Source organism: Xiphophorus maculatus, chromosome 3 (genome assembly GCF_002775205.1).
Source record: "Xiphophorus maculatus strain JP 163 A chromosome 3, X_maculatus-5.0-male, whole genome shotgun sequence".
Taxonomy (NCBI): domain Eukaryota; kingdom Metazoa; phylum Chordata; class Actinopteri; order Cyprinodontiformes; family Poeciliidae; genus Xiphophorus; species Xiphophorus maculatus.
In genome coordinates, this window is record NC_036445.1 from 33,213,847 (window position 1) to 33,239,699 (window position 25,853).

General features: G+C 41.8%; 2 protein-coding genes across 8 annotated transcripts in view; one reads left to right on the plus strand and one right to left on the minus strand.

The window, feature by feature from the left end:
* tcaim (T cell activation inhibitor, mitochondrial) overlaps window positions 1-25,853 on the plus strand; it is a 26,271-nt gene continuing 418 nt past the window's right edge. The window contains exons 1-12 of one of the 5 annotated variants that reach the window (XM_023330268.1): window positions 19-53; window positions 136-203; window positions 4,845-4,952; window positions 7,143-7,275; window positions 7,844-7,994; window positions 8,065-8,320; window positions 8,515-8,637; window positions 9,445-9,542; window positions 10,198-10,289; window positions 10,360-10,583; window positions 14,431-14,562; window positions 19,122-20,452. In XM_023330268.1, the coding sequence (XP_023186036.1) occupies window positions 4,882-4,952; window positions 7,143-7,275; window positions 7,844-7,994; window positions 8,065-8,320; window positions 8,515-8,637; window positions 9,445-9,542; window positions 10,198-10,289; window positions 10,360-10,583; window positions 14,431-14,562; window positions 19,122-19,347 (1,506 nt within the window). In that variant the 5' untranslated portion in view covers window positions 19-53; window positions 136-203; window positions 4,845-4,881 and the 3' untranslated portion in view covers window positions 19,348-20,452. The other 4 variants (XM_023330271.1, XM_023330270.1, XM_023330269.1 and 1 more) reach the window with 4 other exon arrangements.
* The window catches only part of cnot10 (CCR4-NOT transcription complex subunit 10), a 13,933-nt gene continuing 9,387 nt past the window's right edge, over window positions 21,308-25,853 (minus strand). Inside the window, exons 13-19 of one of the 3 annotated variants that reach the window (XM_023330266.1) lie at window positions 25,231-25,311; window positions 25,042-25,155; window positions 23,825-23,955; window positions 23,713-23,745; window positions 23,490-23,614; window positions 22,327-22,402; window positions 21,308-21,607 (exon numbers count right to left, since the gene is read on the minus strand). In XM_023330266.1, coding sequence (XP_023186034.1) covers window positions 21,465-21,607; window positions 22,327-22,402; window positions 23,490-23,614; window positions 23,713-23,745; window positions 23,825-23,955; window positions 25,042-25,155; window positions 25,231-25,311 — 703 coding nt within the window. In that variant the 3' untranslated portion in view covers window positions 21,308-21,464. Of the gene's footprint in view, window positions 21,608-22,326; window positions 22,403-23,489; window positions 23,618-23,712; window positions 23,746-23,824; window positions 23,956-25,041; window positions 25,156-25,230; window positions 25,312-25,853 lie in introns of all 3 variants that reach the window. The other 2 variants (XM_023330264.1, XM_023330265.1) reach the window with 2 other exon arrangements.

Below are 25,853 nucleotides of genomic sequence, written 5' to 3' on the forward strand. Positions count from 1 at the left end.
TGCACCTATGAAGTTGTTTGCCATCCGCCAAGAAGAAGAAAAGCAACAAGCAGGTAAACAAACATTTGTTCGAGGAGACCTTGGGTTGGTTTTTAGTTTGATAAGCATTCTTACTGATGTATTTATGATCTATAGCAACAGTTAAAAGATACAGAAAAGGCTGAAGAAATGAAGGTATGATTTGTAGGTGCTGACACTTTCAGGTAAGGAACCGCTGGCTGCTGAATGAGCTGAATGGTTTGTTTTTTGCTAGTTAAGGTGGCAACTGACGTCACAAGACAAGCTGTTTAAGGTCGGTGTTTGAGTTCAGCAGAGGTTAAAATGAACTGGCAAGAATCTGTTCGCGATACGGAGGTCTCCCATTTTCAAAATACCGTCTGATCAAAATAGTGTCAGATAAAAATGACTCTAAAAATCAACAAACCACTTGCAAAACGTCCTTGTTGTACCTATTAAAATGACCTGAGTCCTGGACTGCTAGCGCTGAACCGAGGCAAAGTTCAACTCTTCTAGATCAATCTGTAAAGTTACGTTTGGTTTTGGTGTCATTTTTCACGCTGAAGTTATTCATAATAGTTTGAATATATCCCGCTTCATTTAATGATTTTTCACTACTTTAAAATCTGCGATCAGCCATATTTTAAATCTTCATTCTATTATTTAAGACTAGAAAAGTAATTTTAGGATCTTTTATGGCATAAAACCACATTAGGAGAAATTTAGGCTAGGAAATTTAGTTTTAAATCATTTTTATGACCTGACTCTATCTTAACAGATGTTAGCCAGTTTTATGTAGTTAAACCAATATAGACACGTCATATCTGGACAGAATTATTATATCTACTAATCAAACATTATGGGAACCTGCTTGGTTCTTGAATTTGTGAAACCGTTATTCTACTCGTGAAATTGGATTTATAACCTTTTTTTTTTGTTTGAGATAATTATTTTTGTTTTTGTTTCTTGTGAATTAATGCTACTAATAATACTAGTACTTAATAATAATGGCTACTAATCTTTTAGTTGAATTATTGCAAAACAGTTTTTACCTCCAATAAATCTGGTGGTGTTCTCTGGTATTAATATCTCTAAACAAATTAGGATATATATGGCATAAAATATATTTTTTCAACCTTTATTATAAAAGTAGAATGGTTATTGATGTAGAAGGTGTGCAATCCACCATTCAACATGGATATCAGCCAACCATCGTTTTTATAGATCTGCTTAATCTGTGTAAGAACAAGGTGGGGTTGGCTATTCCTGACAGAGTGTGTGAGATGCTGGGTTTACCGCAGACAGATCCTTCACTCAAAGGCAAAGCAGAGATAAGCAGAGGCGTCCTCACGCTCAGGGTGATTCAGAGTGATCAATACACCTGACATGCATGGTATTGGACTGTGGGAAGACCCTTTGCACGGTCTAGGTTAGGGTATAAACCCAGGACCTCCTTGTTCCAAGGCAACCATGCTTACAGCTGTGCCTGTTGGCAACCCCAGTGTTAACAAAAAAAGAGTAAAATGTATGATTAGTTTATTTACTTTTGAGGTCTCATAACTTTAGCATAAAGTCTGAAATATGTCAGGAAACAGAGATGGGCAGAAGCAGTAAAAGAAATCCTCCAAAAGCTGAGATAAAACAGCTACACACCCTGGAAAGAGAAATCTAAAATCCAGAATGCCGTAGTTATTACATTACATTACATTACATTACAACAATGACAAAAATGAACAAAACCCGAATATTTTCAGTTTGTTGTTATTTCAAAGCTTCTGTTTGAAATAAGGATGTAGATGGAGAAATGCAGCCAGTTTTAAGTAATTAAAAAAGTAAGGGTGCTAAAATAATAATAATAATAATAATAAAGGTTTAAAAAATACAAATTAGTATATACAGTTAAGGTCAGAATTATTAATCCCCTTGATGAAATCACACAAAACTTAATATTTTCATGGAAACAACTATAATAAAAACTGTTCATACTTTTATTGCTTCTAAATGAACAAAGACAAAATCTCCACAAAGTTTGACCAGTAGATTTTTCTGATGTGCTGAATTGCAACAAAAAAACTGAAAAATGACAATGCCACAGTTATTAGCAGTGCTCTGCTTTTTTTTGCTTTCAAGGCAAACCTGCCCGTTCAACTAGCTTTAAATCCCCCTGAACACGTTAACTAGTTCTGTTAACTCACACCACACCTGAGTATCCAATCAGCATTGACCCTTACATAGTTGGCAGGACCAGGCACTACTCTGACACTTCTGGTAAGAAGCAAATTTATCATACAAAAAGAAAAAAAAAATAGTCTAGAATTCAAAAAGAGGATAGTAGACACTTAAAATGAGGGTGAAACCACCAGGTGTTTGCTAACTGCTGCTGGCTAGTCTGAAGGAGCTGAGTGGTGGAGTTGCGGTGGAGGGCTCTGTGAGGTGGAAGCTGGGATGCTGCAGCTCTGAGGAGGAGCTACGTCTGGGTCCAACCAGGAGTTTTGCACAGCTGAATCGAATCATTACCATGGGAGATTAAAGGATTTTTCATACATGCATGAAAGGATCGAGGCAACACTCCAGATATGTTTTTGAAGAGGGAATAACATTATAAAATATTGTAAAACTCAAAAAAGTTGATTTTAAAACATGGTGATGTGTTTTGGAAGTCTGTTCTTTTGTCTGATGAGACTAAACTGATGAGCATAGGGATGTTCAACCCTAAATACCCAGTTCCCATCTTTAAACATGGTAGTGGCAGCATGATGTTATGGGTCTATTTTGCTTCTTCAGTCCCTGGGAATGTTGTTCATCTTCATAGAACCATAACAAAAAATTAGAGAAAGTTGGCATTTGGAAAAATAACTTAAAGAAATTTGCTACAACTCTCACTTTTGGCCGAGGCTGTGTCTTTCAACAAGATGAAGTCCAACATTTGAGGGACACAAGAATCCATGTCATGGAGTGGCCCTCAAGGGCCTATATCTCATAATCTGTGGCAATCCCTGAGGTTCATGCTTGAAGAACATGCGTAGGTGATCTGGAATTATGTGCCATTGAAGAGTTGCTCATGTACCTCAAGAGACATGCCAGCCTTGTGAAGAACTGCAGGTTGGGGCGTTTGTAAGCTGGAAGATAGAGAGGCCACACTGTTGACCACTAAATGTCAGAAGGGCTGATAGTTTTGCTCTGGTCATTTTTTTGTTTTCTTGCTACAGTTCAGCTGGGGCTACAAAAAATAATTATTTTAGTAATTTATTAAATTATTCCAAAGGTTAATCTGCTAAAAAAAATTGCATGTTCTGCAGATTTTTCTTTAAACTAGTTAAATAATTTCATACAATATTAGAAATACATTAAAAGATGCAAATAGGGCGTGCTGGGGTGGCGTAGGGGTTAGCGCGACCCACGTTTGGAGGCCTTGAGTCCTCAACGTGGCCGACGCGGGTTCGACTCCCGGACCCGACAATATTTGCTGCCTGTCTTCCCCCTCCTCCTTCCCCCTTTCCTGTCAGCCTACTTTCATATAAGGGACACTAGAGCCCACAAAAGACCAACTGGAGGGGTAATAAAATAAATAAATAAAGATGCAAATAAACCAATAATTCAATTCCTTCTTAAAGAAGAAAATAATAATTTTATTGCCTAAATTTTAACAGCTTAGCATTCCTTTAAATAAAATGTCTGTAGATGTTTAAATGAAAGATAAGATTCTGCAGGTTGCACATGTTGCTCAGACTGTCACTGACTCACCCTACTTGTACCTCCATCTCTGGACTATATTTGTACTGTAGATATCATTTATACTGGTATGCATTCAAAATTAAATCACCCTGCAGAAAACTAGATCTCCTGTACTGATATATTTACCTCATGCGAATGGGGGGGAAAATGGAAGACACCAAAACATCTGTTTTTACTTTGTTTTAATTTGTTTAGTTTGTTCAAATATATGTAACCATTTGAATTATATTGTTCAAATGATTGGTACTTCCAGAAATAGAAAAAGCACAGCAGCACTACAATGTGTAGCATTTGTCGTTCAGTTTGAGGGGCAGAGTGCCTCACCTATTCCAGCCTGGCATTACACTCGTCCACAACGGTTCCACAGGCATGCTGCTCGCATTTATCAGTCCTTTCCTCCAAGCATTTCAAATAAGGTGTAAAGTCTATCAGAAATAATAGAAAATTAACACAATTTTGCTATACAGAAAAAAGTAAGGTAGATAAAAGGGGGCTCATGCCAGCCCCCAGAAGAGAGGGGGCCCAATGGAGTCTAACTGTCAGGCAATGTGGACCAAGCTCTGACACTGGTTACAGCCTGTATTAAAAGACCTGGTACCCCATACTCCTGGAGTACCCCCCACTCTCAACCAAGTCCACAAAGCACATGTAAACTGATTGGGCGAACTCCCATTGGCCCTCTAGGACCCTGCTGTGGGTGCAGATATGGTCCAGTGATCCACAGTCAGGATGGAAACCTGTAAAACTGTTCAGCCAATTCTTCTGCAAATTCTGCAGAAGAATTCCAATTCTGCAGAATTTGCATCCAACAATTATGTGAAAATAAATTCTTCATTTACTTTCTTGCATTTGTTTCGCATATGTTCACGCTAGCCTTCCTAAAATGACATATTAATAATTGTAAAAGACTTGGCCAGTATTTTGCAATTATTTGTGGTCAAATTAAGTCAAATTCTAACTGCAGTTTTTGTTTCCTGGTGTAGGATCCTAAAGAAGCTAAGCCTACGAAACACAGTTCTCAGTCAGACATTGGCACCAGTTGATTTAAAATCCTGTTGATTTTGAACACTGGCTTCTGTTAAATCTTGAGACTCTTGTGGATGTTGTTTCAGGTATTTGACAGATGCAGATAAAACTGAGTCAGGACTCATGACCTGGTTACAAGTCCGTCTGTGCCCATCAGTGATGTCTGTGAGCGCCCTGCTGCGATGCACCTCTAGGTAATACTTAGCATGGTTCTAGATTCTCTCCAGGAAATCAGCTTTGTTTCAAAATCCAGACTCTGGGAATCTGTCAGTATCTTATTTTAAAGGACTCCCTGCATGTATCAGTGAAACATACGGTGCATATATCAGTCAGGTGACTTGCCATGTCCATATGTGTAGTATAAATACAAAATATGCAGCTAGGTATACCAAGCAGTCATTCCATTATGACCACCTGGATAATAATGTGTTCATCTGTCCTTCTGCTGCTAGTTGACCTGTTGAGAAATGGACTCCATTAGATTCCTGAAGATATGCTATTGTTTGTGCCATCTTGATGTTAGCATGATGTTAAAGGTGTAATATGGAACTTTAAAAAAACAAAACAATTTTTTTTTTACATATTTGTTAAAATGTTCATTATTTTGTGACAGTATGAGACAGATTATCATGTCCCTATGGTCCTGCTGTCATTTGCAGAAATAGATAACTCTGTCAGAAACAATCAATCAGGGACAGGAGTCGGGTCTTAGTGCTGTCAATCAGCTAGTGTATCTTCTGCCCACAATTTCCCCCTTGCTTTCTGCTATGCCACAGCTGGTTCACCACAATGGAACCTGTCATGAATGCTAAAGCTAGTTAGCATGGCCACCGATGGAAAAAAAAAGAAAAAGTTTTATAAAAGTTAAATACCCCAGATTTGACTTCTTTAGTCATTTGAGCTAAAGTAGTTAATCTGAGTGATCAGGGCGTACAGCCAGCCTTTGCTCCCCACATGCATCACTGAGCTTTGTACATAAAAATTTGCTTTGGACCCACCTGTAATTTAAGGTCCATTGAAACAATTCCCATATTATTCCCTAAATCTGTCTAAACATTAACTTCTATATATATACCGCTTTATATTCTAGATTCTAGAATAAACTAAAAGTTACATTTAATGTGTTCTCCTTTAGACTTTATCTAACCAGGATAAAACAATTTGAGATCAAAGATCTCCTTTGCAAGTGTCCTGACAATCATGCAGCTAAAACAGTTGTTTACAAAACCAGTACAATATCAGTAACATTTAATTTAAAGTATGTAAAGAAGATATGTGTGTATCAAGCATGTCCTGCTTGATGATTGTATCTAAGCCACACACCTTCTGGATTTGATCTTTGTAAGTTTTGTCTTTACAGATGACGCCAAACCACAGTCTGCAAATGCATTTGTTTTACCTTTAGTATGTGCAACACTGCAATCTCTGTTGTAGATAGTGTTTAATAGCTTTTTAGCACACCCTGCTTTTATTTTATTCTAAGATTTCAAATATCTCTGTCTGGATGGCCTGAAGCCTTCTCTGATTGCTTGTGTCTGGTTGGAAGAAAAGTTGTTGAATCACTATCTTAATGGAATGTGCCAACCAGTAAGCCTTATAAATCCCTACATTTCAGTTTGCCAACATTTTGAAATCATAAATCTTCTGTCAAATAAGAATTCAGCAAGTCCATATTGAGTCAAATCAATTCTGTAATGAAAAAAGAAGATTCACTATGCTTTGAGTTTCCCTTACATTTAGACTTGAGGCTTTGTAGTCGGGTGTGAGTCTGGTACAGGACATTGGTGGGATCGAGGGTCCGGTAATGCTGGGTCTAAGCAGCACCACGGCAGCCACTCTGAGCCTGCTCAGAATAGGGGGACTCAACTGGTCCAGGGCCTGGCAGTTGGAGCCTGTTGCTCTGTCCCTGTCTCTGGAAAAAAAAAATAACTCGTTCTGTATGCCCCCAGGTCCTCCAACTTTTAAAATACACTTGAGTCAAATGAATTATTTTCAGCTTGCTGTCAAGTTCTACAGCAGAGGAACCTGAAGAGTCATGTTTCTGAATCCTTTTAAAACTACTTCAACACACCTGAAACAAACGAAGGCCTCATTATTTTGCCTCTGCAAAACCTAAAGACATGGTGAGGTGGAAGTGAAGCCATTTGATTCCAGTGCTTTGGAGCAGGAAGTCGTCTAATAATTGAAAATTGTGGGGATAGGGTTCCTGATTTAAAGTAAGCATTCAAGCAGAAAAAAAGCTCGAACTATGAGTCACTACGTCATGTGTGCACTTATCAGCATTGTGCATCCACAATGCTGATAAGACTAGATTTTATTTCTGTATAAGGAGGCAGACTAAGCAGCACCCTTGAACTGAATATTCATGTCTTTTCTTGTTTCAGGTCACAGAGGCAGCAGGCGATGGCTTTTCTAGTCCAGCAGAGAGCTCTGTCAGCTGCAGAGGCTGTCAACGCTCTCAGACCATTTTATTTTGCTGTTCATCCAGACTTCTTTGGTCAATTCCCCAGAGAACGGGCAAGTTCTCTTCAAATTTGTGTACTTAAAAAAGATGAAGAATATGTTGATTGGTAAATCTATTAATTTAGAAGTCCCAATCCTAAACAGATTGAACATTAACTTGATAACAAATAAAATATTAACTTGTTTTATAATCTTGTTTATTGCTTATTCAAGCTATACATTATTTAACAGCAGAGACCACAACATTCAAGATAAACAAAATGTATTTGTAAAATCTCACCACTAAACACTTAAAGTCAGGACTTGTGCTCATTCTTGTTATTTCAGTTTCAGATCATAGTTCTGTCATAAATTTGCCATAACAAACCCCTCTCTACTGATTGCTTTGCAACTTTCATTATGTAAACATCCCATGGGACTGTAGGCCTGTGTGTGTGTGTGTGTGTGTGTGTGTGTGTGTGTGTGTGTGTGTGTGCACTTATTGACACCTCAGTTCTGCAACAAATTCTGAGTGTTTAAGTCTGGATGTCTACAGTTTTTGTAGGGATGTACACTGTCTATAGCAAATCATATTTTGATATCTTGCTGTAACTAAAATTGTTGAACTGCGTTTTTTGTCCAGGAAGTGAATGAAAATTCTTTGAAGCAATTAAATGGCTACATGGAAAATTTACAGAAGCCTGACTTAAAGTTAGTTCGGCCAATAAAGCTCACCTTTTATATCAGGGACACTAAGGAGAGCAGTGAGAAGCAGCCAGGCTTTGTCTCTTCAGGTACTGTTTACATTCATTTTACTGTGGACACTGAAAATGCTACATTTTAATCGATTTCAAACTTTTACAGGTTTCCGGTCTGTGAGTTTCATTCTACACACAAATGATATTTTGAGTACCGTGATGAACGTGCTGACATCCTGCAGCTTGCCTGTGGAGCACATAGAGAGACATGAAAAAAGCTTTGGGACATGGAAAACTGGGCCTGACGGAGGAGAATCTTTTCATAGACCCATAAAATGGGATAAAAGCTACTATACCTTCACTGGGTTCAGAGATCCTGAGCAGGAGCTGCAGCAGACCAAGAGAATGGAACCTACACTCCAGTTAGTAACACTGAGTGTATATCCAGTATATCAGTATAGTCTGTCAGACATATGTTTATAAGAAAAACATTGAAGTGCCTTTCGAGGTTCTGTTTCTGCAAAATATATATATATATATACAGTATATATATGGTGTATATATTTGAATTAATGTTTTTGTAAACCTGTTTTCTTGTTTTTCATATTTTTGGCAGTGGTTGGCTGAGAAACAGCGAACCTGAGGCAACAAAGAAACACAATGCTAGTCTTCCACGGAGAGAAGAGCTGAGCAGACTGAAGAAGGAACTGTGTGAAAAGTTTCTTTTGGCAGATATCAGGTAAGCTTCTTCTGCGCCCTCTAACATTGACTATTCAGTTTTACTGAAAATGTCCAGTTATTCTCCAGCTATCTGCCAATCAGTGTAGAAAAATAATATCAGAAATAATAAGTCTGCAGGAGACTTAAAAAGTACATAAATCACTATTACAGTTCCACTATTTTTGTGAAGTAAAGAAAATCAGTCATTTTCAACTCTTTTTTTATCTTTATTGTTACATTTACCCAATACAATTCAATGGAAAACAAAACAAAAAAAATATCATGAGAAACATAAAAATTGAGACAAGATGGATAACCTGGTTCCAGAACAGCACAGTTCATATATGGTCCTTTCAGCTGGTTATCGAAGTTCAATTTAATTTTATGTAAGCGTTCTTTTTATTTTGGTAGGAGACTTAGATTGACACTTTGCTAACTCAACTGAGTTATTGTGCAGAGTTATGGGGCAACATCTTCAAAATTTCACAGCAAAAATGAGCAATAAGAGTAATCAATAAGTCTGGTTATTTAGTTCATACAAAAGCACTATTCATGAACTCTAATCTGTAGACCAGCAGGTAGGCTAGCAGTTACTGTATGTGACTAGACTATTGGACATTTATGCTTTAAATGATTCCATCAACAGTTTAGTTTTTATGTTGAGTTGCATAGGTAACATAAAAGATGGATGTTTGTAATGCTTCAGAATGACATGATTTCTTACATTACAACACCCTGCTGTGTCACTTTCACATAATGGTGAAGATGAACTAGCAAAAAGCTGATTAATCTTAAGATGGACTAGTGATATTATTGTTGTGTTTAGGTGGCAGCGCAGCTGGGGAGTGGCTCATAAGTGCTCTCAGCTTCAGAGCCTGACCCGACTGTCTCACCAGAACCCAGAGGACCTGATCAATCTACAAGGTAATGTGTCAATGGGGTCGTCATTTATAAATATATGCCAAGGCCGCAGTATGTAACTTTTATTAAAAAATATTTTTTACAGATTTGCTAAAACTATCATCATGTCATGACAGTAATCTAAGAAAAAATCAAGCTCCTATTATTGCCATCTGAAGAAATGCACTGCACTGCTCTTGGTCAAAAACAACCAGTCAGAGATAGTAGGGGGGCCTTCCAATAGTCAGTCATGCTAATGTACATGCTGCTAAGTGTGCTAATGGTGTGGAAACAACTTACTGTTCCAGGGAAACCGTTTATCCTTAGTTAGCATGGTGGGCCATGCTAACTAGCTTTAACATTCCTTGCTGGCTCCATTGTGGTGAACCAGCTGCAGCGTAGCAGAAGCAAGGGGGAAATTATGAGCAGCAGCTACACAGGCTTGATTGACATTGCTAAGACCCACCTCCTGTCTCTGGTTGTTTCTGACAGAATAGTCTATTTCTGCAAATAGGGCAACAAACGCTTTAAAAAATAGGAGTAAATTGTAGTGATTGTGTGTTCATTTGATGTCCAACATAATTACTAGTATTAAGCAGAACAATGAAATAAATTAGAAAATAAAGCTGTTGTGTAGTATGGCTAGGATCATTTAAATGTTGTCCCACCTCCCCACCAGGCCATACTGTTGTGTTCGCTGACCAGTCGGACATGAATGCTTCTGGAGACGTCATGCTGGGAACCATGGATGTTCACCATCAGTGGACCAAAGTAATACAGCTGGAGTTATGTTCCTTCTTCAACTTAATTTTCTTTAACACTTCCCTGCATTTGCTTCCAGTTATTCCAGCAGCTGCCCAGCTATCGGAGTCTCCAGCAGCAAACAGACTGGTTGAAGGAAAGAATCAGTTGCCTTCTGGGTGGATCCCAAGTAATCCACCTGGGACCAGTCCAGCCTATCGCTGAGCACTACAGCACGCTAAATGCTTTTCACAAGAGCCTGATGTCCCGATGCCTGCACCTGCATCCCAGGAGCCTGCATGGCCTTACCATGGTGCTGGACAAGTATGTAGTGTGGGGTTCCATGACTTCAGATTTTTAAAGTCAAGCTCAACATGATGAAAGTGAAGTTGACTTCGACTAGTTGTGTGATGTCATAGAAACACAGGAGAGAAGCCTCACAGCAACTAAGAGGCTTTACAGCAGATACTGACAAATCACTGCTTAGACACTTAGAAACGTTGGGTTACTTAACGTAATCCCTGGTTCTTTTTCTAACTTTGCTCGGTGTTTCACTATGGAAATCGCCTCAGCTTGACCCAACTACGGAAGCTCCAAGCCCCGGTGCCCACTGTAGGCAAGTAGGACTGACGGACTGTGTGTGTAACTCAACTACTCTCTTAGCAGTAGTTAAAGCTAAGAGCAGTGTAGTTTTCAATGTAAGAAGTTTCATACCAGTACCCTCCAAAGGCTCAAAGGGATGATGGCAAAGGGCCTCCAGTACCAGAGTGAGGTCCCATAATGGCATGAAAAGCCATGCCATTATAGAGGTGGGCAACTTACGTCGTGCCCTCCTCATGAAACTGCACACCAAGAGGTGCTGCCCCATAGGTTTATCACCAAATCCCACATGACAAGCTGAGATTGCAGCTAAATAAACCTTAATAGCTGAAAAGGCTTTGCCTTTTTCCAACAAGCTCTGTAGAAAGCAGAGAACCTCCACCACCGAACACCGAAAAGGAATAGCCTGTCTCTCCACACACCACTCCTCAAAAACTCGCCATTTACCACTGTAAAGTGAGCGAGTTGAAGGAGCCCTTGAATTCCGGATGACCTGTTGCATTTAGGTTCCACCTTTCACGGGCCAGGCCCAGAGAGCCAGACGATTTGGATGTCTATGATAAATCTCCCCCTGAGCTTGAGACAGAAGGTCCCTGCGAATGGGAAGGGGCCATGGTTGTGCTGACAGAACTTGGATTAGGGCTTCGATGGCCACCAGAATTAAGGACAGGCCCTGTTCCCTCACTCTGACCAAAGTTGGGGATATCAGACTCAGAGGCAGGAATGCATAGAGCAACACACTTGGCCATGAGTGAGCCAGCGCGTCCACGCCCAGTGGTGTGTCTTGGTCCGACAGGGAGAAAAACAGTGGGCAATGAGCGTTTTCCCATGAACTGAAGAGATCTACGGCAGCCCATCCGTATCTATGCCAGATCTGCTCCACCACTTGAGGGCGCAGCTTCCACTCTCCGTAAAGGGGGTTGCCTCTGGATAACAGATCGGCCCCTCTGTTCAGAGGGTGCCCGCTTCTTTTTCCCTTCCCCGGGGTAAGATGGACGATTTTCTGCAGCGACTGCTGCAAAAGAATGCTTACCCCATGGCTTTGGGTTCTCAGATTTATTTTGCTGAGGAGGTTGTGTGACAGGCCTTCTTGGAGCCCTAGGTAAACCCTGCCGTCCTCTCACTGCAGCAGCTGCAAAGCCAGGTATTGGTGCTGGTGGGGGAGTTTGACTAGGTTTACGAGGCAAACAAAGGTTGAAAGCCTCTCCCTCCTGTTTTCGGAGGGTACTTATTTCCCTCATTTTCTCCAGGGAGGGGCCAAATAGACCTTTTGATGGGTCATAGGTCGAATCCACAATTTCAGCCTTTTGGGCGTCTCTTAGGTCTGACAGGTTTAGCCATAAGGCCCTCTCCCCTGAGACTACCAGTCCCATGACACGACCACAACCTTGAACGGCACCTCTAGAGGAGCGTAGGATAAGATCCTTCACCACACATATTTCATCCCAAAGGGTGGGGTTTGGTGTCCCCGAGTCCAGCTGATGACCCATCTCCTCCAAGATTTCACCCTGATAGGCTGACAACAGTGTAACTGCATTAAGCGAGCACACTGATTGTCTGGCATATTTGTACATTCGCTGGTAAATAGATGAAGTGAGGCGATCTATTTTACCTGGAAGTGAGATGCTTGAAGATGCTGACACAGATCTGCGGTTAGGGTGAAGATGGTAAGCCACTGAAGGCTCCACTGTTGGGGGTTCGGCCAGCCCCAACTTACCTGTATCTCCAGCTTAGAGAAGCCCTTAGTGGGGAGCTTGCTCTTGAATGGACTAGACCAGAAACGGCTCATTTCTCTCATGCAAGCTGGAACAGCTGGTAAAAGCTGTTTTGTTGATGGCAAGACTGGTGGCAGTCTCTTCCCATCATACAAGTTGCGTTCTGTACTGCCTGCATCCTGGGCTGCTGACCAGGGGATATTCAGCTTTAAAGCAGCCCCTCTGCACACATCATACTGGTCACTGTCCCCAGGGGAGGCGATTTCCGCTCCCCTGGGTGGCCTGGACAGTTGAGCCGGGAAGACGTCATCTTCCTCTTCTTCCATGTCTTCCAGATTGAGGAGGTCAGAGTTTGCGTCACCCTCCGTTTCCTCCAAGCCCGTTTTGAGTTCCCCGCTCCCCATGAGACCCTCAAACAGAGGGGGCATGGGCGAGGTCTCTTCCTTCATCATGTCCGTCCAGCTCTTAGAGGCTCGCGGTCGATGGTTTTCACCTGCCGCAACAGCTGAAGGTGATGAGAGGAACAGGTCCTGCCTGTTAGCTACAGCTACTCTAAGCCGCCTTTCCAGGATTTTTTCTGGCATCCACGAGCAGTGCTGGCACCCCTGAGGGTCAGCCAGTGACGCCTGAGCGTGTTTAGCGCCCATACAAGCGATGCACATAGGGTGTGGGTCCCTGCCCGAAATAGAGGCCCCGCATGATGCTGGGAACGGGCGGGATACAGCCTCTTTAACCGTCAGTTCCAACTGTTTGGTGGGGGTGGGAGCTGTAGATATGCCGAAAGCTTATTATAGCTCTTCTTAACACGTTAGCTCTAAAGCTTAAGATAAAGTCCACTCGCCGCGACACATTAGCTGAACTTTACCAACTGTTTATGCTAGCGATGTACCGCTATGCAGCCACCAAGCCCGCCTTTACGCGTTAGCTTAGCCAACACAAACATTAGTTACTCCGTTAATTAAAACAGAGTAGCTATAAAAGCAGTCCTCCTTTACGCGATAGCTGCTTCAAAGGCCTGTATAACTGAAAAAAGGCTTCTTTCAAAGCACTTACCCAGCACAGTCCAGGCCTGTCCTGGTACTGCGTTCAGCAGCGTCTTCCTTTATGGAACGCCTACGAACGGTTAAGCAGAGCCAAGCTAGCCTGAATATGCTGAGGAAGCTTTGCTGTAGTTCTTCACACGGAAAGAAAGCGAGAATGAGTTGAGAGGGGTAGGTTGGCCGTGATATTGGATGGTGGGTGGAGCCACGGTCAGGGCTCAACCTGTCTGTCACGGATAGACGTGATGCCATTGGAGCTTCCGTAGTTGGGTCACGCAGAGGCGGTTCCCATAGTGAAACACCGAGCAAAGTTAGAAAAAGAATCTGTTATATGGAAGAAAAACATATTACAAATAAGTCACATTGAAAACAATAACAAGAAAAATTCCAGTTAATCTACAAAACTGAATGAAAAGTACTAATGACTGTCAGGATAGCAGTCAGTGGATCACACTTCTTCACACGGGAAGAAGTGTGAAGTCTTCTTCAGTGGAAGAAGTGGATCAGAGCTCCACTTCTTCAGTGGAGCTGTGATCTGGTATGAAAAGTTGTACTAAGTCAGGTCCAACTTTCTTTTTTCCAAACACCAACTGGTACTGATAATCAGGTTTATGCTCATCGTTGCACCTTGGGGTCAAATTACTATCTTTAGGGAGATGCATGTTGGAACATTATAAACAAAATGTATCATAAACTGATCACATTTAATATAGGGAACCTACCTGGATTGGGTTCCCTAATTTCTGGTAAAAAAAAGTACTGAGATTTGAACGAAGTGCTTGTTTCAAAAAGCTTTCTGGTTTCTGTTTTTGACAGTGATCGCTCTACACCTAATCTCCATGAGATGGGGCACTTCATTATCCCCATCAACTGTGACCCTCTCAAGCTCCAGCTGTTCCTCCAGAGCCAGGCCCCTGAGGCCAGAAGTCGCACCCTGCAAAGACATCAGTAAGATTGGGAGGCATCCTATGATACCTCCCTCATAGTTACTTCACTAAGATAATGAGTGTGCCCAAATTTGTTCTTCATTTGAACATCATTTAACCTTTTAAGTGCTGTGAGGACAGCGATGTCCACATGGAACCATTGTCTGATGTGTGTGTGCTTAGGGTGACAGTTTCAAATGTCTTTGTTATAACAACCTGACATTAAACAAGAATCAGGTTGCAGACAAGCCAGCAGCAAAGGGGCTGTGTGGTTGGGACATACCACTCGTGTAAAAAGGGGAGGTGGGCCACTTCACTGCTTGGAGTGACTTGTATGTTGTCATTATCATGCCAAAAGTCACGAGTAAATGAGACCCCACGTAAAGGAAATTGAAACCCAGTGCAAGCATATATAGCGCACGCGTAGAATTGCTCAGCAAGTGGAATATAGATGTGCAAGACATCAGAACGCACATATGCAGGTCTCTGTGTTCACACGCAAAGATTTTCTCTGCTCACTTGCTTGCTGGCTCCGGCTTCTGCTCGCTCACGGTTATTGTTTTTGGCCATCGGTGGGTGGATCCAGCTAGTCTTCTATTACTACATATGATTAGCTACATTCCTTGTCCTCTGTGATTGGTAGTCTTACCAGGAAGACGAGGAAGAAGAAGAGGAAGATGAAGAGGGGGATTTGCTGAGTTAGGACAGCAGCATTGCAGACCAACAGGAGGCAAGTTGCACAAGTCTTGAATGCATAGTATTCTTGGTGAAACAGATTATTTCTATAGCTTGATATTCAGTTAAAATTTATTAACATGGCTGCCGCTATCTGCCAGCAGCTTATAGTTGTAAACTTGAGGTTAGCTGACACTAGCTGACACTAGCTGACCAGCTTTTGTTGTATGTCTGTATAACTGGCCCAATAAGAAATCCCCTGTGGGTGCTTGCTATGTTAAGGAGGAGCATTTTTATAGAATGACATGCTGCTAAATAATCTAACACAATGTTAACAACACTCTTACAGTTTTCTTAAGATGGTTCGTCTTCATTAGCAAGGGTACTGTGCTTGAGGTAAGAGTTCATATTAATGACTCTGTTATTAAAGCATTTGAAAGTGCAATTAAACTTATTGACATCCTTATTAATAGTCCTACTTGTTTCACTTTAGTTGAGGTAAGAATCAATATTAATGACTGTGTTGTCAAAGCTTTTGACAGTGAATAACACTTAATGACATTTATAATTAGTCCAATGTGTTCCAATGTGTAAGGGAAAATATTTATGACACGATTATGGTCTCAACCCAGATAGCAAGCGATGATGATTCAATGTTGAATTATGGTCAAAAACGTACCGAGCTCTTCCTCCCCCCATTTTGGCCTCTCCGACCACATCTCCATCCTGCTGGTGCCAGCATATCGTTTGCTGATGAGACGTATAAGGCCAACAAAGAAGACAGTCACTGTGTGGCCCAGGGATGCAGCCTTTGTGCTCCAGGACTGTTTTCAGAGAACAGATTGGCAAGCCTTCAGAGAGGCGAATATATATGAAGAAGAGGTGGACCTGGAGGAATACGCCTCCTCTGTTCTGGGCTTCATCTCTAAGTGTCCTGATAACGTCACCACCACCTGGACAGTAAGGTGTTATGTGAACCAGAAACCCTGGCTGAATGCTGAGGTGAGAGCTCTGCTGACAGCTAGGGACGCTGCATTAGGAAAGAACTGACTGCAGGCATTGTGAGGGCCAAAGCCACATACGCCAAGAAAATTCAAAGCCACTTCACCACCAACGACCCCCAGCGGATGTGGAAGGGCATCAAGAACATGACAGACTAAAACATCAGGGATGCACAATGCCCAAGATGCTCACTGTCAGATTCACTCAATAAGTTCTACACCTTCTTTAAGGATCCTAACACCACCCTCAGTACCAGACTTATACCACCACCTGGTAACACACCTGTCTATGTGACCACAGCAGATGTGAGGAGGTTCCTCCAAGAAATCAACCCCAATAAGGCTGCAGGCCCCAACAACATCCCAGGGCGGGTACTGAGGGACTGTGCACTACAGCTGTTTGAGGTGTTGGCAGACATCTTCAACACATCCATGTCACTGGCGGTCTTCACCTGCTTAAAGACTATTGTCCTTGTCCCCAAGTGCTCCACAGTGACAGGCCTGATTGACTACCAACATATAGCCTTAACATCGGTAGTCAGGAAGTGCTACAAGAGGATAGTCATCAAGGACTCCATTGATGTCACTGTGACCCCCATCAGAATGCCTACAGGTAGAACTGCTCCAGCTCTGACATTGTCTGATCGATGGTCCACACAGCCCTCACACACCTGGAGAGCAGAAATTCTTACATTTGTCTGCTCTTTCTGGATTCCTCCTTGGGCTTCAACACCATCATCCCACAAACCTGTGCACTCTTGGACTGAGTCCCACACTGGGGAACTGAATTCTGGATTTCCTGACCAACAGAGCTCAGACCATCAGGATCCACAACACCATCTCCTCCTCCATCACCCTTAGCACTGGCTCACTGTAGGGCTGCATGCTGCGTGCCGAGCCTCCTCCTCTTCACTCTGCTGACGTACGACTTCTCAGCAAGACACTCCAGTGCCAACACCTCCCCTCTGGTCACGTTCTCTACTTCCTGTGGAAGCTGCGGAGAGCTGGACTTAGGAACTCAGTCCTGAGGAGCTTCTATCACTGTGTGATAGAGGCACAGAGATAGAACTTCATTATTGTTTATAATAATTTATAAATAACAAATTACTTTATTATTTTTATTTATTTATTTTATTTGTGTATTAAATTTCTTAATCTGGGACCTGAGTCAGAATTTCGTAACACAAACAAGCAAAGGTGGTATGACAATAAAATTTTTGGATCCCTGAATCCTTGAATTATGTGTTGACATAAAAACATCTACAGGTTATGGCTTCATTATCATGCCAAAAGTCGAGAGAGTAAATGAAGACAGTGCACATAATTGCACCACAAGCGGAATGGAGAAGTGTGAGAGCGTAATGGTGTGTTCACACCAAACGCGTTACGCGTTTCAAAAATGTGTCCAACACTTCAAGTTTGATGCGTGTGCAGACATTTCGACATTTTGCTCTACACCTAGCGTTTTGTGTGTCAGACTCCTCTGGTTTACATTCAGAGTGTATGTGGAGGCGCGTCGGATCCATCCAGTCTTCTATCACTACTGTACACAATTGGCTACATTCCCTGTTCCTCTGATTGGCCATCTAAATTCCAGCCTTGCAGCAATGACAGTGAGTTTTCCTGATGAAAGTCTTCCTCGTGATTTTGAATGTTTATACTTGACCAGACAAATTAAGAGCTCAGCTCCAAGTTGATATTTCTGTGCCACATATTTTGTATTTAGAAATATTAAGTTGAATTGAAATATACTTTATTGATCCCACAAGGGAAATGAAATGTTGTAACTCAGTTTTCTTCAAGGCTGAAATCAACAGCATCAGAACCAGGGACATAAAAAGGCTCAGTAACCTGATAAAGAAAGCTGGTTCTGTTCTGGGGACGACTATGGAACTTCTTGGGATCACAATGCAAGGAAGGATTCTTTATAAAATCAAGAAAATTATGGACAACTCTGTCCATTCTCTTTATGAAACTGCTATTCAGTAGCAGAGTGTTTTCAGTCAGAGGCTTCTTCAGATTCGTTGTAATACAGACTGCTACAGATCTTTCCTGGCTATTGCCATCACAAACTGTTAACAAAATGTTTATTAAGTAATGAACATTTAATTTCCCTTTGGGACCAATAAAGTATTCTTGGGCTGAATTGTTACCTTTCAGTGTTAAACTATATCTAATGAATTTGACTGCAGTAGAAGCATTTGGCTTCGATGCACACCCACATCTAGAACAAACTTTAGAAAACTGCAAAACAGTCAAAACACTGAGTTCCTTTAGATCAAGGAACTCAAAAACCCACTTGAAACATTTCAAATGGAACACTAACCAATGATTTTGATGATGGCACTTGAAAAAAATGAAATGTTTACTGGTTTCTCAAATTATTGATTATATGATGTTTTTACGACTTTTTATTTCTGTGTTTTTATGATGTAAAGCACTTTGAACTGCCTTGTTGCTGAAATGTGACAGACATACAGACAGATGATGGCAATCAATTGGACAGAGTGTACACACAGTGCATATCTTTTGATCTATATACCATGCAATCCAAAGGACAAAGTAAGTAATGTAATTTAATCTGACTGAGATATTAAGAATTACAAAAAGCAGGACGTCCCATTTTGAACAGGCCGGGTGCCCTAAGGGTTAGACTGTACCATCCTGTTGATCTTTGTCCACCATTATTACAAGAACAAATTTGTCCTTTTTGACCTGCAATGATTCCTGAGAGGTGATGCAGTAGACCACAAATCTGGAGAAAGGAAACAGCCTTCACATGAGGCAGCCCCTCTATCTGGACTCATCAGATTTCTGAACCCACCTTAGACCCATGTGCTAGAAGAGCACACACGTTTATCAATGTTGTCACTGATTCAAATTCCTCTCTGTGTATTTTGTAAAGGTTGCAGGTGGAAGAGGAGGCAGTGGTGCAGCTCTGTGTCCAGAGGCTGTCTCTGAGGGGCCTCTCCAAGGAGCACAGCTTGAGCTCCAGTCAGATGATTCTCTGCTGCAGGAGGCTCATAGAGCAGCACCCCCCACTGCTGCAGGGGCTGCATGTCTGTGTCTCCCACTTTTACTCTGTCATGCAGGACGGTGACCTATGTGTCCCCTGGGACTGGAAGAGCTGAGACAATCCTTCAGAATTTATATATATACAGTCGTGTTTTATGGCTACTGTGGATTCACCTCCGAGAAATGTTTTGCATTCACAATCTATAAATAAGAGATAAATGTAAAACTAGAAAACACAGCAAACCACAGAAACTGTATGTTTAAGTTAAGAATGTGGAAAACAATAAAACACGGTTGTTCTATCGCATGAAGAAACCCTGTTCAAGTGTAAACCAGCAGGACTCATCCTTCAAGAACATACACATCTCTTCATATGACGCTTCAATTCCTAAAATACAATGGTGAGGAGGAAAGCTACTTCAGATACGATAAAATAAGTGACCCAGGTGTGCTAATAATTGCTGATTTGAATATAACTGAAACAGTACTGCAGGTTTTCTGTCTAGTGGTATGCTAGAAAGTAAGATTAGCTATTAAAATTGAAGTTTAGATTGAAGCTAAAGAGAAGAGGCAGCTGAAGAGACTGAACCTGAACAAGGCTGCAGGCCCAGATGGTGTCAGCCCCAGAGTCCTAAAGGCCTGAAGCTGCACAGCAGCTCTGTGGGATTCTGCAGGATCTCTTCAACTTTAGCCTGACCCAAGACAAGGTTCCACTGTTATGGAAGATGTTCTTCCTGGTTCCGGTACCAAAGAAAACTCACTCATCAGTCACCAATGACTATAAACCTGTTGCCCTGACAACCAACATCATGAAGGTAAAGAAGAAACTCCTGCTGGCCCATCTGACTAAGCAGACAAAGACATATCAAGACCCCCTGCAGGTTGCTTATCGCCGTGGATCTGGAGTTGATGATGCCATCATACACAACAAACCCACTGTCACCTGGTCAAAGCGGGCAGCACTGTGAGGATCATGTTCTTTGATTTCTCCACAGCATCTAACACAATTCAGCCTGATCTTCTCTGTGAGAAACTCCAGGAGACACAGGCGGAGTTCTGAACAATCACCTGGATCTGTGACTGAGTCTGGCTGACCCTAACCCTGAAGGACTGTGTGTCTAACCAGGTGGTCAGCTACTTGAGGAAGCTAAGATCCTTCAAGGTTTGCAGCAAGATGCTGCAGATCTTCTATCAGTCTGTTGTTGAGATCGTCATCTCTTCATCTGTTGGGGCAGCAGCATCAGAACCAGGGACATAAAAAGGCTCAACAACCTGATTAAGAAGGCTGGTTCTGTTCTGGTTCTGTTCTGGGGACGACTGTGGAACCTCTGGAGAAGATGAGACAATCAAAGAGTCTTCATAAAATCAAGAAAATTATGAACATCCCTGACCATTATCTTCTTGTCTTGGGTAAACAGAGCATCTTCAGTCAGAGGCTTCTTCAGAGTCACTGTAATACAGACTGCTACAGGAGCTCTTACCTGCCAACAGCGATCACTGTCTACAATAACTCTTTGAAGAATTAATGAGTTACAATACTTAACCCTTTCATTCTTAGTGGTCACTGTAGTGGACAGTTATCTAAAGGCCATTTTATTGTGTTTCTTGTGGATTTTTATGTTATAAATGCACACAGACCCCTGAAGTGGACACTAGTGCATCACACAATACACCAACAACTGTCCATCCACTGCAAGTGCAAGAAATTTTTTGTTAAATCCAATATGGCAGACAGACAAAAGGGCATACTAACCAACCCAGCCCCTCCTTCTACTGTAGAAAACTCTTGCAGGTAAAAAAACAACCAAAAAAAGCAAAACATATTTTGACATCAAGTAACTCTGAAAGAATGACACTACTGATGTATTTTCCAAATACCTTTGTATTTGGAGAAAATAATTGATCATTTGGAAAACAAAGCTATAAATTTTTTTCCCCAGCTTATTTTTATGCCTTAAGAAAATCTAGACAAAGGATCATAATTCATGCATGAAAGGGTTAATTTCCTTTTGGGATCAATGAAGTATTTCCGAATTTGAATATTCAGTTAAATGACTAGTCGAATTCCACCACACATACAGTAAATACATTTATTGTCTCTTCATTTCAGCACAAACTCCTCAGTCACATTAAAGCTAAACCTCAGCTGGACAAGTCCTCTACTCCCTGAAGCTTCAAAAAGTTTACAGCTGGCTGATGGGCGACTCCAGGCAGCTGAAGTGATTGCAGAGGTTTATTTCCGTTGAACATGTGTGAAGGATGAGGGCAGCTGGAGGGGCTGGGAAGGTTTCTTGCGAGGGTCTGGCGAGGACCTGTTAAGGGTTGAGGGTAGCAGCTGGTTCCTCTTGATGATCTGTAGAGCCAGCTGAGTGTTTCCTAAGGAGACATGACAAATGCTCAGTGATCACTGGAAACCCAGATCAAAACTGGATCAGACACTTTTAAAATGTGCAGCTGAAAACAAAGACTGGAACACAGTGGAGAAAACGATGCCTGATGGACATAAGAAAAACAGAACAATGGCAACACAAGCAGTAATACTGGAGAAAACAAGTATTAAAGTCAGTTCTTAGTTACATCAACTCGTTTTCAAGAGGATCTTCAAACGGTTGCCTCTGAACACAAGCTCTACACATGAAGCAAAGAAAGGAAAAATCATAATCTGCTTTGCCAACCTCACAGAGGAAGTGTCTGCATACCTGAAATTTGCACGACACAAATTTGGTTAGCTGTCAGATGACAAACTGTTGTAACATTGAAGTTTGGCAAAGATTGAAGCTAGATTCAAATCTCCAGACATTACTGCAACTGACTGGTAGTGTGTGCAGCTTAGCAATCATTGAGCTGATAAAAATCACAAGCATTTATGGTCTTCATTTGGTCTATGTGATCGACTGAGATGTAGACCTGCTGCTCAAACAGAGCAAAACCTTTTCTAGCTGCACAAAACAAAATGTAATGGACAAAAAACTAAGTAGAAACACTTTGAGAATAAATTGCAAAGCAGCAAAGAACAGCAATAAGCTGCTGTATATTTTAGAACTTTGAAAAAGTTTAATCCTTCAACAGATTGAGACGCTTTAAGAAATACAAACCGTTTTGTAGCTCCAGGTAGACGCCCAGCAAGATGGCTTCAGGCGGAATCTCTTTGGAGTTCATCACAGATGCAGCCTGATGGAGACAAACACAAATATATCAAAATGGAGAAATATAGCAATAAGTTGAGATTTGCTGCCTAGAAACTAAAACATCAGCAAAATGAGGCTTTAATGCAAACGTGACATTTCAGTATAAATGTCACTTAAGGCATCACAGTATATGTGACAGTTCTACACAACAACATGAAGTGGGGATGTTTAACTTTAGCTACGTTTAGTCTGGGATGCCAGAATGTACTTATGGACGGTTCTCCATCCATCAACAAATTTCAAAACTTGATTGTCCTAATTTTAATTTATATCCAATTTTGAAAAACAGAAAATTGGATGTATTTTTGCAAGTAACAAAAGAAAGATCCCTAAACTAGAAGTGCTTAGTGATCAGTAGAGCTTTAAGTAGGACAGCACAACATTTGATAAAGCTGATACTGTGATATGAATGCAATATGAAAAAACACAATTTTCAACAGATGACTTGAATAACACCTTAAGTCATGCTGCACCAAGCCAGCTTGTGACGCATGTGTTATCCTGCTAGAGCTGAAAATATTAGAAAATCTGGCAGTGGAGAAATTATGAGTAAATATTGCACTGATGATATAAAATGTTTTTCTGTCCTGTCTGTCTCATCCGTGCTCCCATCAGTCTGTGACCCTTATGGATGCTGCAGGTCACACTCTACACTAAAGGCAGGGTCCCACCACAGGGTAGGCAGGACGGGGTCCCTTCATTCTGGGAGGAGACCACCCACCGCCCACTCCTGCAGGTCTCTTACCCCAGATGGTGACCAGAGAGTGGGGGGGGGGGTTGGAAGGACCACTGGTCTCCCTTCACTCACTCAAATGTGGTGTTGATGAGTGTTTTTTAAATCCATTTTTATTCTCCGACTCTAACTGAATGGAGAATAGACGGGAAATGGGGAGGAGAGAAAAGGGGGCGGCATGCTGCAAGAAAACCACCCAGGAAACGAAGAACAGGAGCAATCTGAGGACAACGAGGCCGAGCCTGCTGCTGTACTGTGGTCTTCACTCCCTTCTGATGTTTGTGTTGCAGAGTTAGTTTGCAAAGCACACAGTGAAAAGGCCTGTGGAGGTGGGTACCTGATGCAGGCATTTGCGGGCCTTGTCATATTCGCTCCTCAGGCAGTAGGCGCTGCCCAGGTTGAAGAGCATCATGGCCTGTGCTGCTGCCACACTGCTGGGGTAAAACAGCGGCATCTTCTTAGCTGCTGCACAACAGGGAGCCACGTCACTCTACATTCAGTAATCATTTCACTAGTTAGAGTACTGCAGGACGGGACCAAACACTAGGATGATGACTTACATGGCTCTATGGGCTCATCTCCTTTCTCATGTCCTGCAGATAAAAAAATGAAGCGATTATTACGAAAGGAAAATGTTTGGCATAGTTTACTGAAGTGTGAGAGTCCACACACCCTGGTCCTGCTCGCTGCTAAGCACGCCTAGTGACACGTCGCTGATGTTCTCTGGGTTCAGGTGAGTGATTGCATCAGATATTCTGTCCAATGAGATGAGAGCTTCAGCAGCATACAGGTGACCCAGAAACCTGAAGGGGGAAGAGACACAGCAGCACGTCACATAGATCAGCGTTTCCTAACTCTGGTTCTCAAGTCACACTGACCTGCCTGTTTCAGATGTTCCTCTGCTTCAACACCCCATTCAGATGATTGCAATTCAGTAAAACCCTGTTAATCAGCCATCAGTAGAAATCATGAGTGCTGAAGCAGGGGAATGTCTAGGACTTGCAGGGCAGTGTACCTTGAAGACCAGGGTTGGAAAAACACTAATGTAGATAACTTTAGACAGCCGTTCAATTGCTTGTTAGCAAAAACAGCAGATCAGACAATCCCAATCGTCCTGTATGACATGAAGACATAGTGAAGGTCTTTAGATGACCAACAGCAGCCTGTTTCTTGTCCCCTGGAACACACAGCCACCTCTCAGCTTCCTCACTGTCTGTGGGACAACGGACCGGCTGCAAACACTGTGGGACCATGGAGGCCATGGAGACTTAAAGAACAAAACAACTTTTAAAACGCATAGTAAAAGCAGCTGGAAGCCAGTAAACACTTCCTAGCACCGACTGACATCTGATCAATCACACAACAGGTTCACATCCAGAGAGAGGCAAAACGTTCAGCAGAGGTACTGAAAACAAAAACGTGATTTCAACCAGAACCGGTCTGGACTCATTTTACCACTGGAAAACAATAAAAACAGCTGGTTTACATCCCAACAACATTCACCTTCATTTGAAGCTATTCTTCCTTTCCAAAAGATTTGAATAAATAGCTGCTACTCTACTCTCATTGTCTCTTAAATATCCTCTATGAAAAGTTTGGGGTAATTCAAATTCCTCTCTGGTCCAACATTCTGCTACATGGGAACCTACACACACCACACTGGTTTCCAGTTCACTTTAGGACAGAATTCAGACTGTCCAGTGTGACTGTAAGGCTACCAACAATCCTGCCCCTCCTTACTTGGAGTAAGAAATAGGGAGGGCCAAAATAAGTTTGCAAAATATATTTTTTGCTTCCTAATTCAGAATTGCTGTCTGAATTGGATTGAAAAAGTTATGTCATGTATTGTAGCCAGAGTTAATGATGATGATAATGGTGATGATGCTTACCTGAGGGAGCCAGACACCTTGATTTGATGAAGCAGTTTGTCAGCGTGGTGCAGAGCCAGCAGGTTGTCTCCCAGGGCCAGCGCCACATAGGCACTACAAGCCAGGATGGAACACCTGCAGACCAGCTCTGGTTACATGTCACAGCACAGCAAACATCATCCTAACACCATCATGGCTCACTGTCTTTACCTGAGGTTTTCCACCTCCTGTTTTCGAAGTGGAGACGATGGAGTTGCAGAAAAAAACTTATCAGCTTCCTGACTTTTTCCACTGCAAACAACAACACACCATGTCACAATCAACAGCAACATCCAGTCCTGGAGAACATCTCAATGCAGCATTACTAGGACTCCTAAATCTGAAAATGATCAAATAAGCAAGAAAGATCAACACTTTGCCAAGTGTCTGTGTGTGTGAGAATAAAGCATAAAACTGAAAAGCTTTTAAAGTGCAATAAATCAAAGTTTTCTTTCTTTTGCAAAAAAGCCTCCATATTATCCATGTTGTGGAATGATGTTATATAATAAACTGTATGGAATGATGAATATTTGGAGAACTGCTTGGAAACCAGTGAATATCCATAGAGACATTTAGCCCTGAAGTAACGCTCGTTTTCTTGGCAGCTGTAGTTTCGTGGTCAGCAGTGTCTCTAAATGCAAACTGTAACATAAACCTGCCACCAAAAACTGATATTGTCATAGTGACTGCTTTCTGTTTACGTTGTAATTGTCCAGAAACCATCATGTCTTCGTTCTTCTCAGTTTTCTGTGTTTTGGACATAATCCCCAGTGAGTCACAGACCTGACAGACAT